This window comes from Oncorhynchus mykiss, chromosome 9 (genome assembly GCF_013265735.2).
Source record: "Oncorhynchus mykiss isolate Arlee chromosome 9, USDA_OmykA_1.1, whole genome shotgun sequence".
Classification (NCBI taxonomy): domain Eukaryota; kingdom Metazoa; phylum Chordata; class Actinopteri; order Salmoniformes; family Salmonidae; genus Oncorhynchus; species Oncorhynchus mykiss.
Window position 1 is genome coordinate 51,771,456 of NC_048573.1, and position 12,856 is coordinate 51,784,311.

The window sequence follows — 12,856 nt, forward strand, 5'->3', positions numbered from 1 at the left end:
AAGAAGTTCATAGCACATAACATATACTGCATCAGTATAATGCTTATGAGTGCTGTATCTATGGGTTTAAAATATACAATGTTATGGAGTCCTTATGTAGGTAGCTCTTCAAGTGTCTTTTAGAGGCATTCCTAACATCCACTGGTCAAGAAACGAAACTAAGTGAACATTTTACTGAAGCGGAAGTTAGGGTTGAACCCTTAATGAATTAATAGGTATTTAAATGAATTTGACCATGACTCAATGACAGTACAGAAGGCCCTAAAGAAGTTAAGCTTGAGCCATCTGCGTCATGACAATACATCCTAGTCACATGGAAGGGGTATAATATGAGATCTAATGAGCCAATAGCCAATCACTATGACTCAATTGACATTTGTGCAAAGGCGAGAGGCACACTTTTAGTTACAATCATCAGATGATCACTGAAGTGATTGAGGTCATGTTCCAAATGGCACCCTATTTACTACATAGGGCTCTGGTCACAAGTAGTGCACTATGGGACCTTGTCAAAAGTAGGGCATTGTATAGGGAAAAGGGGTGCCATTTGGGATGTGACCTTATGGTAAACTCAGAAATGCATTCTATCACAAATTAAGAGATATTTCAGAATAGACAAACAAAAATAGACAAACTGCTAAAATGACAGACAACTGATATTGCAGCAAAAATAAAAACACTCTTTCAGCCATGTTGTTGAATGGTAAAACAGCAATACTAGCTAAATTGAAATGCAGCAGTCAGAGCCGACTCGCTTGTTATGTCGACGGGCTTTAGTCACACATTGACGTGTTGTTGCTTTGTGGGGGTTGATTTGCAGCGCCCCCGTTGCCCTAACTCTCCCCCTCCCTGTGCAGGAGAACTCAATGCTGAGGCGAAGGAGAGAGGAGAAATATAGCTCAAATATATTTAGTCATGATGACGCAGGTAGGGCTGTTAACAGGACAGACTGGCTGGGCCTGCATCGATCTGCCGTCTGACTCCGAGTCTGAATCCCAAATGGCACTCTGTTGCCTACATAGCGCACTAATTTTGATCCCTATGGGCACTGGTCAAAAGTAGTGCACTATATAGAGAACAGGGTGCCATTTGGGATGCAGACAGACTAGATGCGGTGGCTATAACATCTGAAATACAAACTGAGTTTATTCAGATGTACTATAAATACATATGTGTAGTATTTTTTTTTTTACCACTAAGGTTATTTACTTGGTATCACTAATGTGAATTTCAAATCAGTATTACCTCCACTCCTACAATTATTAACGTCATCATTGTTATTATATGGATAATTGATATCATTGCCATTGTATCACACATACAGTACCAGTCAGAAGTTTGGACACACCTACTCATTGAAGGGTTTTTCTTTCTTTTTTCTTACTATTTTCTACATTGTAGAATAATAGTGAAGACATCAAAACAATGTCTTCACTATTATTCTACAATGTATTAAATAGTAAAGAATAAAGAAAACCCTTCAATGAGTAGGTGTGTCCAAACTTCTGACTGGTACTGTATGCTGTTAACAAATATGACTACGGACATTGAAAAGAAAGCAAAGCAAAATACAATTCAAATAAAAAATAATAAAATAAGGTAATGAAAAATAAACACCAAAACAAATAGACAATGAATTAACCACTACAGATACCACAAAAACAGATGAGTTGTAGGGTGAAGTCGCCCCTACTGTATACTGGGTCAGTTTAGCATTTTCTCCGCTAATGAGGATTGGGGGAGGGAAAGCTAATCCTAGATCTGTACATAGTGGAAACTTCACCCGGGAGCAGAAAATGGTGGCATCTGGAGCGGAGCGGTATTAAGCCATAGAAATAGAATGTCATAGAATGACATTCTATATCTACAGATGAAACACGCCTGGAGGATGACGGTGCTGGCTCTATTCTAATTCTAGAATATTCTACTCTGCCTGCCTTGATTCTAAATGAGGCCTTTACAAATAAGACACTGCTCCATAGCAGTGTGACACATTATGCTTCTTTTCAGTCTACCATCTTGCAGAATGCAATACATAGAAAAGGGTTAGGTCCCAAATGGCACCCTATTCCCTACACACTACTTTTAAAAAAATCAGCAATAAAGACAGTAGTGCACTTTATAGGGAAAAGAATGCCATTTGGGATGCAACTGAGGAGACATGTCTCAGATATCCTTGCATCATTGACACTGAGGGGATGTTAGAGACTCACAGTATGAATAAGTGATAACTTGTTTCTATGCTTTATAGGTTGTGTCAGACAAACCTCCATGGCCTGAATTTTTTTTTAACCTCACAAACACTTAGTTCAGAGCACTCAATTCAATGAATGAGACATTTGAAAAAACCCAACAGTTTGAGGTGTAAGTGGACTACTCAGCACACAAGATAATTTTGATGGGTGGGAATACGTTTCAATTATATCATCAGCCCTATAATCGTATATGGGAGCCAAATAATGAAAAGACGCCTTTAGTACCTCCAAAGCTACTCTTCACAGCGCTAACTATCACACACCCCCCTTATGGGGAATCAATGCATGACTAAGTGAAAACTCTACTTATAGTGAGCTCCAAAAGTATTGGGACAGTGACACATTTGTGGTTTTGGCTCTGTACACCAGTACTTTGGATTGGAAATGATACAATGACGTTAAAGTGCAGACTGTCAGATTTAATTTGAGGTTGAACCGTTTAGAAATTACATAACTTTTGGTACATAGTCACCCCATTTTAGGGGACCAAAATTATTGGGACTTATTCACTTATATTTGTATCAAAGTAGTAAAAAGTTAAGTATTTGATCCCATATTCATAGCACGCAATGACTACATCAAGCTTGTGACTCCAAATGTGTTGGATGCATTTGCTGTTTGTTTTGGTTGTGTTCCAGATTATTTTGTGCCCAATAGAAATTAATGGTAAATAATGTACTGTGCCATTTGAGTCAGTTTTATGATAAATAAGAATGTAGTATGTGCCATGAACCCTTCTACATTAATGTGGATGTTACCATGACTACGGATAATACTGAATGAATAGTGAATAATGATGAGTAATAAATGTACAGATGCACAAATATTATACCCCCAAGACATGCAAACCTCTCAATAACGGAAGGTTAGCATTTTGGGGGGAGTAGGATATTTGTGCGTCTGTAAGTCATTGTATCACTTCAAATCCAAAGTGCTGGAGTACAGAGCCAAAACAAACAAAATATGTACTGTTCCAATACTTGGAGCTCACTGTATGTGGACTAAGGGAACATTGAATTTAAGTTTAAGTTAGCATTTGCCCCTGAGTGAAATGAGCCAGCACTCTTCTCCCCCACCCCCTCTTCCAGAGCCTGTGTAAATGTCACATGTGACACAGTCACAAAATGACTGACATGGTGGTTCAGATCATCATCATGGGTGGTCACCAACCTTCCCACCAGTATGAACCAGGGGGAGCGGTCGTAGAAGGGATCCTGGCCGTCGCTGAAGATATCCGAGCCCTCCTCGGTGCCAGCGTCTGAGCTGGTGTCGTCAACGAACGCCTCGTCATCCAAGTAGTCCGACATCTCGCTCTGTCGCTCGTCCGCCAGCTCTGTGATGTCTGAGTCGGCCGTGGAGAAGGTGGGTGAGGGCGTGCGGTCGGCCAGCCGCTGCTCGTTGACGCAGCCATGGAAGATGGGGGAGCTAAGGGGGAGGGAAGGGTACAAGGGGAGGGCCGGGAGGGTGATGGGATGCAGGGAGGCAAGCAGCCAAGTGAAGTTAACAATGGAGAGAGTTATAGTTTGGCTTGAGTAGATTGTACTGTAATGTGAAAGACTGACTTGAAGGTTAAAGTCTGTCATGGTGCACAGTTGGAGAGGGATACACTGGTCTCATTTGGTAGAGCACGTCGCTAGCAACGCCAGGGTTGTGGGTTTGAGACCAGTACTAAAAAGTTACATTTATTCAGTCACTACTGTAATTTGCTCTGGATCAGAGCGTCTGCTAAATTGCTAAAATGTATATTGTTGACACTGTCCATATTGATAAAGTTATGTTAACAAGAGAAACAGAATTTGAATTATAAGAACAAAAGCTTACTTACATTTGTTAGTAGTCTAGTGTTAACTTTACGACTAGTACTAGTCTTATTTAACTAAAACACTACATCACAGGAAACAAACAGAATTGTTACAACAATTGTTTTTGTACAAAAACATAAGGTGTAGACATAGTGGTTAGTAACAAAACAAGGACATACTGTATACATGAAATGACATTGATAAAATTAAAGAAAAATAAATAAATCACCAAATTAAATTAACAAATGAAAAGTGAAATGTTGTAAAGGGTCCAAAAAACCAAAAAAAACATCATAAGGGCACAGAATGTACGCTATCAACATAAAACATAAATGAAAACGTGCTTATTGAAAGATGTGAAATAATGAAAACATGAGGCTATAAGGACAGAAAATGAAACAATCCAACAGCACAGACATAAAAATGAATAATGGAATCGCGGAAGTGTAAATGGATTCCATTTCATGAATGATTCATGAAAGCTCCTCAAAACAGCTGAGGGTATCCGTCCACATAACAAAACCAACCGCTTTGCTTTTCAACTCCATAAAGCAACTCTTTTACATCTACCCAACCAAAGACAGCAGAAGTGACAAATAGAAGTCTGACAAGAAAAATTGAACAAAGGAATTGTTTTAGCCAGTGTTGTGTCGTACGTACCTCCCCACCAATTTGAACCAATGAAAGCGGTCATAGAAGGGGTCATTTCCAGTCAAAGCCCCCTCGTTGTCGTCCTGATTGGAGGAAGCCATTTCCCCGGCGCGGTCGTACATCTCTCTCATCTGGTCCAGCCTCTGCCTGCAAATCACATCAGAGTTCCACTTAGACCACAGTTTCGCTTCATTCCACCGATACCGTTTTCCCATCACCCTATTGTGCCGACCTATTTTCTCTCCACCTTTTCCTTTCCAGCACTGTCCACACCAGCAACTATGGTATACGAATGTGAAACCAGGCCAACGCGGTAAAGCTGGCCTCAGTTCTGCTTAGCCAAGCAGTGTGAACAGTTCATTATTATTCTAACTTTTTAACCGTTATTTTGTCAGCGAGTCATGTTAAGACCAAGGTCTCTTTCACCCAGACATCTAATAAATATGGACTTAGGTTACATCAGAGGGCCAAACAACCTTCTGGTAGAGAATGCAGTCGTGTACTAAACTAGTCGCCCGTAATAAAACGAAGAGCGCTATGGTAATATGCATCGAACGGCTTTAATGAAGTGGCAGCTGCATTCATATATAGAAAATGTCGCCATAGTCTCAGCTTTCTTCTATAGAAGGCCATTTTAAATTCTCAGCTTCTTTATTTTAGATTTTAACCCCTTTTTCTCCCCAATTTCGTGATATCCAATTAGTATTTAGTCTTGTCCCATCGCTGCAAAGGTCGAGAGGCAAAGGTCGAGAGCCATGCGTCCTCCGAAACACGACCCTGCCAAGCCGCACAGCTTCTTGACACTGCTCGCTTAACCCAGAAGCCAGCTGCACCAATGTGTCAGGGGAAAAAAAACATACAACTGGCGACCGTGTCAGAGTGCATGCGCCCGGCACGCCACAGGAGTTGCTAGAGCGCGAAGGGTCAAGGACATCCCGGCCGGCCAAACCCTCCCCGAATGACACTGGGCGCCGCCTCATGGGTCTCCCGGTTGTGGCCGGCTGCGTCACAGCCCAGGATCGAACCTGGGTCTGTTGTGACGCCTCAAGCACTGCGATACAGTGCCTTCGACTACTGCACCACTCGGGAGGCAATTCTCAGCTTCAAAACTAACTCATCAATATGCTTTTTAAAAGACAGCTTTTTGTCTATCCAGATGATCAGATATTTGTAGGTCAGGACACGATCAATGTGGGCACCATCCAAAGTACATATGCTTAAAGTTATTTGTATGTGCTCTATTGTGTCCTGCTCTATTGTGTGCTGATTGTCAGACAGATTTTTTACCAATGGACTACCTTTGAATTAGTAGAGTGATCCACAGTATCGAAGGCCTTTGACAGGTTAATGAAAAGGGCAGCACAATGTTGCCTTACAATTTACTACATCATTTATAACAAGTGAGCAGCAGAGATGCTGTGACCTGGTCTAAAATTTGACTGATACATTTCAAAGATAAGACCTTAGCTGAGATTTAATCAAGGATTCTAACATTTTAGCTCGGCAAGAACGTTTTGTAATAGTGCAATAGTTATTTAGGTCACAAAGAGTCACCACCTTTGTGAAGGGGTAGTACATGGGCCACCTTGGGGATAGTACCAGATATAATCGTCAGGTAAAAAAAATATGGGTTAATGATTCTGCAATCAAAAATGGAGGCAAACGTTTTAGAGCTAACTCAACTCAGGGCCTTGAATACAGGAGACCCTAAATAAGTGCATAACAAGTTGTGTACAAACCTGAGGAGAACATTTTAAAACGTTTATATTCTTATTTAAACAGGGATTAATTTTTTGCAGTTTGGTATCTCTAATACATACTATGGGACAACGATCTCTGACAAATGCAAAGACTAATTTCATTTGCAAAAACATTATGGGGGTTATTTTCACATTTATAATCGTGGGTTTTGAGATCAATTGAGTCAGGTTAAAATCAATGCACATACACTTTAGTTTATCAGATACAGCACCAATATAACTGGAGTGCTGATCTAGGATCACTTTTGCGTTTTAGATACCAATGAATAGTATATGGACAGGTGTGACTTGATCCTAGATCAGCGAGCGTTGTAAATATAGGCCCTGTACCCTTTATCATACACCTCCCTTAAGAATGCAAAGAGGGATGGCATCACGGATATCATAAATGAGAATGAAAATCAAGGTAAGTTGTGGCAATATCATATGAATCCAAATCAACTCAATGCAGGAAGTGAATTGAAACCTGTGTAATTGATCATCTTAACATCCAAAGTAATGGGCAATTTCCAGTTTTTAAACTGAATTTCAACCCCCTTTGCTAAAATGACTGTAGCTGACCCGGGATTGACCCCAGAATCAACTCATTTACTACTTTAGGAGACCAGGGTTGTTTGTGTTCATTAGGGACTAAATGGAAGAAAATGGAGGGACTACCTGGAATTGCCCAATAAGAAACACAAATTTTAATTTTCTGTTGCAAAACGATTTTGCTACAGTGTGCCCTAATGAACATGACCCAGGGTCTTACTTGAGCTTCTCCAGGGACCAGTAGTGCGTGGCGCCATTCTTCAGGTCCTGTATCTCAACAGCCACCACGGTGCGGGGGAACGGGCGTGAGTCGCGCTCCTTCTCCAGCTCGGGGGGCGAAAGCTCCGGGGGAAGTGGTGAGTACAGGGTGTCCGTCAGCAATACAAACTGGAACTGCACCTGAAAGATGGGGGAGGTGGAGAAGGAGAGGTCAAAAAGGAAGGCGGGGGTGGAGTTCTGCCTGAGGTAATATATTCAAGAAAAGAAAAGAATGCCAAAGGGCATAAATAATAGGAGAGTAGAAGCTTGTGATAAATAAAGAGCAGTAGGAAACCCTTAACCCTTTTTTGGTTACTACATTATTCTATGTGTTATTTCATAGTTTTGATGTCTTCACTATTATTCTACAATGTAGAAAACCCCCTGAATGAGTAGGTGTGTCCAAACTTGACTGGTACTGTAAATATGACATTGACTTGAATTGGGATTCCCATTCTAGTAATTATATTTCTCTGGTGTACATTGACATTGTGCTCAGCGGATCAGCACTCATCTACCACTTTCACCTATCCTGCGTTTTCACATAAATGCAGAGGACATAGAGAGGAGACAGGGAGAGGAAGCTACTTAAAACTATTGCTATGCAGCCATTGACTCAGCTATTTTGAAACTAGGTGTGTATGCGAACATCTCCCAACACCAATGGACATGCGTTTCAGGAACCGGCCCAAATTTGATAGAATTTTGTTAAGAATATAATCATATTTCTCAATATTCAATATTATTATTATTAAGAGTTTAAATTAGGTTTTTTAAACTGAATTGGAGTGTATACTGTGACAATAGTTACCTTCTTCTTTAGTTCGACACTGATGGCGTTGGCCTCCTTCAGGTAGACCGCATTGCCCCACAGCTGGTCGCGGAGCGAGGTGAACTGATGGTACCGCCATTTTCTGAAGGCCCACTGCGCTAGCTCAAACTCATGCTGTGTCCAGGGCACTGCAGGGATAGGGGACATTGTCAAAGAGTGGCAAATATATTCAACTCCACACAAGAGACACACAGAGAGACACAGAGACATGCACACACACAGACAGACACACACAACTCTAAGTGCACACGCACACACACGTTAAGTATTGTTCATGGGTTCAATGTTGGGGGGTTGTTTTGGACACTAGTAAATGTATGTGGTTGTGCTGGTTAGGAAGACTGGAATGTTTCATCATTAGTCATAAGACTGTTTTACTTGGAGTTCAGTTACCTTGATCAAGCTTTTCTGATGAGTGGGTGATTTCTATGGGCAGTCAACATGACAACACACATTTTTCTCATGAAAAGAACACACACAAGTGCAGTACAGGGCCACATTAAAAAAGTTCAATTTAACTAATTGAAATGGCTTTTTGGGCCTGTATTCATGAAGCATCTCAGAGTTCAAATGAACAAGATCACATGGACAGGAGAGACCACTTCCAAGATCAGCACTCCTACTCTGAGATGCTTGATGAATATGGTCCCTGGTTCATGAACAGTAGCGAAATGATATTCCTTGTTCTATTCCATGATTGAAAGAAGAACGCACCCTCCTCTTCCTCCTCTTCATCTTCCTCTTCATCGGGCGTCTCCACAGCCAGTGAACAGGTCTCCACCTGTTTCTGAAGTTCCTGCAACTTGCTCTCATAGACCTGCACAGCACGGCAGAGAGGAGAGAACGGACACCGCCCGTCAGCCAATGGACAGACAGGACGGGAGGACAGAAGGTGGGCCAAACCCCCACCACCATCATTAACACCACCACCACAACCATGACAGAGCTAGCATGTCTTGCGGGGATCAATATAGATGGTTGCCTGATTCACCCTATAGGACCAAACAAACTATGCTGGCTCAGATGTTTCCTTTTCGCATGATATTTTCCAGCAACTATGGTTGATACCTAACCAGGCCAGCTCGGTCCTAGTCTGCTTGGTTTAGCCCTTTGTGTGAACCAGGCTAATGGGGAAAAGGGATGAGAGGGGTAAGCTTGGGAGTCACACACACCGTCGATTTTCATGAGATACATTTCATCTTCATAACCATTTCACTGTCTAACCTAGCAACTGTAATGGTAACACAAAGTGACAATTAAAAGAACATTAATTTTGCACTCAAACTGATTCATTCAAGTATCTAAGAGGTTGGTAGTTTGGAGAGGTTGGTTGAAACGGAGTCTAGTGTCATCCAATGAGGGGTGTCATTCATGCAGGAGACAGTTGTCCCGATGACATCATGCTTTTTGTTCAGTGTCTTCTGGGGAACAATGTCGCCTTTCATGTCACACACACACACCCTCTGCAATACCCACCAATAGGCAGAAACAGACTCAATGTTGGATGTTATACTGTAATGAAAGTAACGAAAACATGAAGACCAAACTCTTTGGTCCTTTAAAAACCTGCTCTACGTAATATTTTGCGTGCTACAGCATGGAAAATAAATGTAAGTGTCTCTGGATGAAAACAAATGTGTTTGTTTCCAACATTAAGGCAGAGTTAAATGTTTTGTTTCCTTGATACTAGGAAGATGTATGTATGTATGTATGTATGTATGTATGTATGTATGTATGTATGTATGTATGTATGTATGTATGTATGTATGCATGCATGCATGTATGTATGTATGTATGTATGTATGTACGTACATACATACATACATACATACACACACAGTCAAAGTTTGGGGTCACTTAGAAATGTCCTTGTTTTCGAAAGAAAGCAAATTTTTTGTCCATCGAAAAACATGAAATTGATCAGAAATACAGTGTAGACATTGTTAATGTTGTAAATGACTTGGGACGGCTGATTTTTTATGGAATATCTACATAGGCGTACAGAGGCCCATTATCAGCAACCATCACTCCTGTGTTCCAATGGCACATTGTGTTAGCTAATCCAAGTTTATCATTTTAAAAGGCTAATTGATCATTAGAAAACCCTTTTGCAATTATGTTATGAAAACTGTTGTTGTGATTAAGGAAGCAATACAACTGGACTTCTTTAGACTAGTTGAGTATCTGGAGCATCAGCATTTGTGGGTTTGATTACAGGCTTAAAATGGCCAGAAACAAAGCACTTTCTTATGAAACTCGTCAGTCTATTCTTGTTATGAGAAATGAAGGCTATTCCATGTGAGAAATTGCCAAGAAACTGAAGATCTGGTACAATGCTGTGTACTACTCCCTTCACAGAACAGCGCAAACTGGCTCTAACCAGAATAGAAAGAGGAGTGGGAGGCCCCGGTGCACAACTGAGCAAGAGGACAAGTACATTAGAGAGTCTAGTTTGAGAAACAGACGCCTCACAAGTCCTCAACTGGAAGCTTCATTAAATAGTACCCGCAAAACACCAGTCTCAACGTCAACAGTGAAGAGGCGACTCCGGGATGCTGGCCTTCTAGGCAGAGTTCCTCTGTCCAGTGTCGGTGTACTTTTGCCCATCTTATTCTTTTCTTTTTATTGCCCAGTCTGAGATATGTTTTTTTCTTTGCAACTCTTGCCTTGAAGGCCAGCATCCCAGAGTCGCCTCTTCACTGTTGACAAGGAGACTGGTGTTTTTCGGGTACTATTTAATGAAGCTGGCAGTTGAGGACTTGTGAGGCGTCTGTACACACACACACACACACACACACACACTACCAGTCAAAAGTTTGGACACACCTACTCATTCAAGGGTTTTAATGAAATGTTTTACTATTTTCTACATTGTAGAATAATAGAAGACATTAAAACTATGAAATAACACATGGAATCATGTAGTAACTATAAAAAAGTGTTGTACAAATCCAAATATATTTGATGCATTTGAGATTCTTCAAAGTAGCTACCCTTTGCCTTGATGACAGCTTTGCACACTCTTTGCAATCTCTCAACCAGCTTCATGAGGTAGACACCTGGAATGAATTTTAATTAGCAGGTGTGCCTAGTTAAAAGTTCATTTGTGGAATTTCTTCCTTCTTAATGCATTTGAGCCAATTTGTTGTGTTGTGACAAAATATGGAGGGTATACAGAAGATAGCCCTATTTGGTAAAATACCAAGTTCATTGTATGGCAAGAACAGCTCAAATAAGCAAAGAGAAATGACAGTCCATTACTTTAAGACATGAAAGTCAGTCAATCTGGAAAATGTCAAGAACTTTTAAAGTTTCTTCATGTGCAGTCGCAAAAACCATCAAGCACTATGATGAAACTGGCTCTCATGAGGACCGCCACAGGAAAGGAAGACCCAGAGTTACCGCTGCTGCAGTTCATTTGAGTTACGAGCTTCTGAAATTTCAGCCCAAATAAATGCTTTGCAGAGTTCAAGTAACCGATAGAAATACTTTCTTTGGTCTGATGAGTCCAAATTTGAGATTTTTGGTTCCAACCTTCATGTCTTTGTGAGACACAGTAGGTGAACGGATGCTTGTGTGGTTCCCAACGTGAAGCATGGAGGAGGTGGTGTGATGGTGTGGGGGTGCATTCTGCAGCAATACGCCATTCCATCTGGTTTGCGCTTAGTGGGACTATCATCTGTTTTCCAAGAGGACAATGACCCAAAACACCTCCAGGCATTGTAAGGGCTATTTCTATAGAAGGGGAGAGATGGAGTGCTGGATCAGATGACCTGGCCTCCACAAACTCCCAACCTCAACCAAATAGAGGTGGTTTTGGATGAGTTGGACCGCAGTGTGAAGGAAAAGCAGCCAACAATTGCTCAGCATATTTGGAAACTCCTTCAAGACTTTTGGAAAAGCATTCCAGGTGAGGCTGGTTGAGAGAATGCCTAGTGTGCAAAGCTGTCATTCAGGCAAAGGTTGGCTACTTTGAAGAATCTCAGATATATTTTCATTTGTTTAACACTTTTTTTGGTTACTACATGATTCCATATGTCATTTCATAGTTGTAATGTCTTCTCTATTATTCTACAATGTAGAAAATAGTGTGCCCAAACTGGTACTGTATATATTTACCAAAAATGATATATGGGGGATTGGAAATGATGCAGACAATTACATTGATGGAAGCCACATTCTATCTGCAATATTAAAGCTGAACTACCCCCCCCAAAAATGTATCATGCCAGCCCTACTATACAGGGAATAGGGTGCCATTTGGGTCTCAAAGACTCGCTTTATCCATGTTGAGTCCACCTATACAAAGACAAAAACTGTCTCTCTAATTCAGGTAATACTTTTAAATATAATTGGTAATAAGTATTTCTAAAACTTTTAACAGGAAACTACTCTTATTTGGATGTACTATACCCCCTTCAATCTTATATTGCAGGTATGATATGCTTGGATTTCAAATGAAAAATCAGACTTTTTAAATACACTATCTGTCAAGGTGTTCAGTATGTTAAGATGGAAATGTGGTGATGGTATGTTCAAAGTATATCATCACATAAAAATGAATAAGTGAAAAAGCTAAATTTCTCACTTCCGTTAACACCTGGAAAACCACAAGTTAAAGGTGTTTAAAAGCTACATTTCTTAAAGTTTGAAGCAACAATTACTATCCTCAGGTCTAATAGAATTAATGAACTTTCTTAGGGAAAAACGTTTTTGAATATCATTATTTTAGAATGCACCTACTTAGTGTATTTTGTAAAAACAAAC

At 40.6% G+C, this 12,856-nt stretch overlaps 1 protein-coding gene across 12 annotated transcripts in view; it reads right to left on the reverse strand.

Annotated features, from left to right (window-relative positions):
• kif1b (kinesin family member 1B) overlaps positions 1 to 12,856 on the reverse strand; it is a 105,557-nt gene that overhangs the window by 22,600 nt on the left and 70,101 nt on the right. For 5 of the 12 annotated variants that reach the window (XM_036988271.1, XM_036988266.1, XM_036988270.1 and 2 more), the window contains 6 exons: positions 8,804 to 8,906; positions 8,483 to 8,515; positions 8,069 to 8,217; positions 7,220 to 7,398; positions 4,718 to 4,855; positions 3,426 to 3,680 (listed from right to left, as the gene is read on the reverse strand). In XM_036988271.1, coding sequence (XP_036844166.1) covers positions 3,426 to 3,680; positions 4,718 to 4,855; positions 7,220 to 7,398; positions 8,069 to 8,217; positions 8,483 to 8,515; positions 8,804 to 8,906 — 857 coding nt within the window. The remainder of the gene's footprint in view (positions 1 to 3,425; positions 3,681 to 4,717; positions 4,856 to 7,219; positions 7,399 to 8,068; positions 8,218 to 8,482; positions 8,516 to 8,803; positions 8,907 to 12,856) is intronic. The other 7 variants (XM_036988273.1, XM_036988272.1, XM_036988269.1 and 4 more) reach the window with 3 other exon arrangements.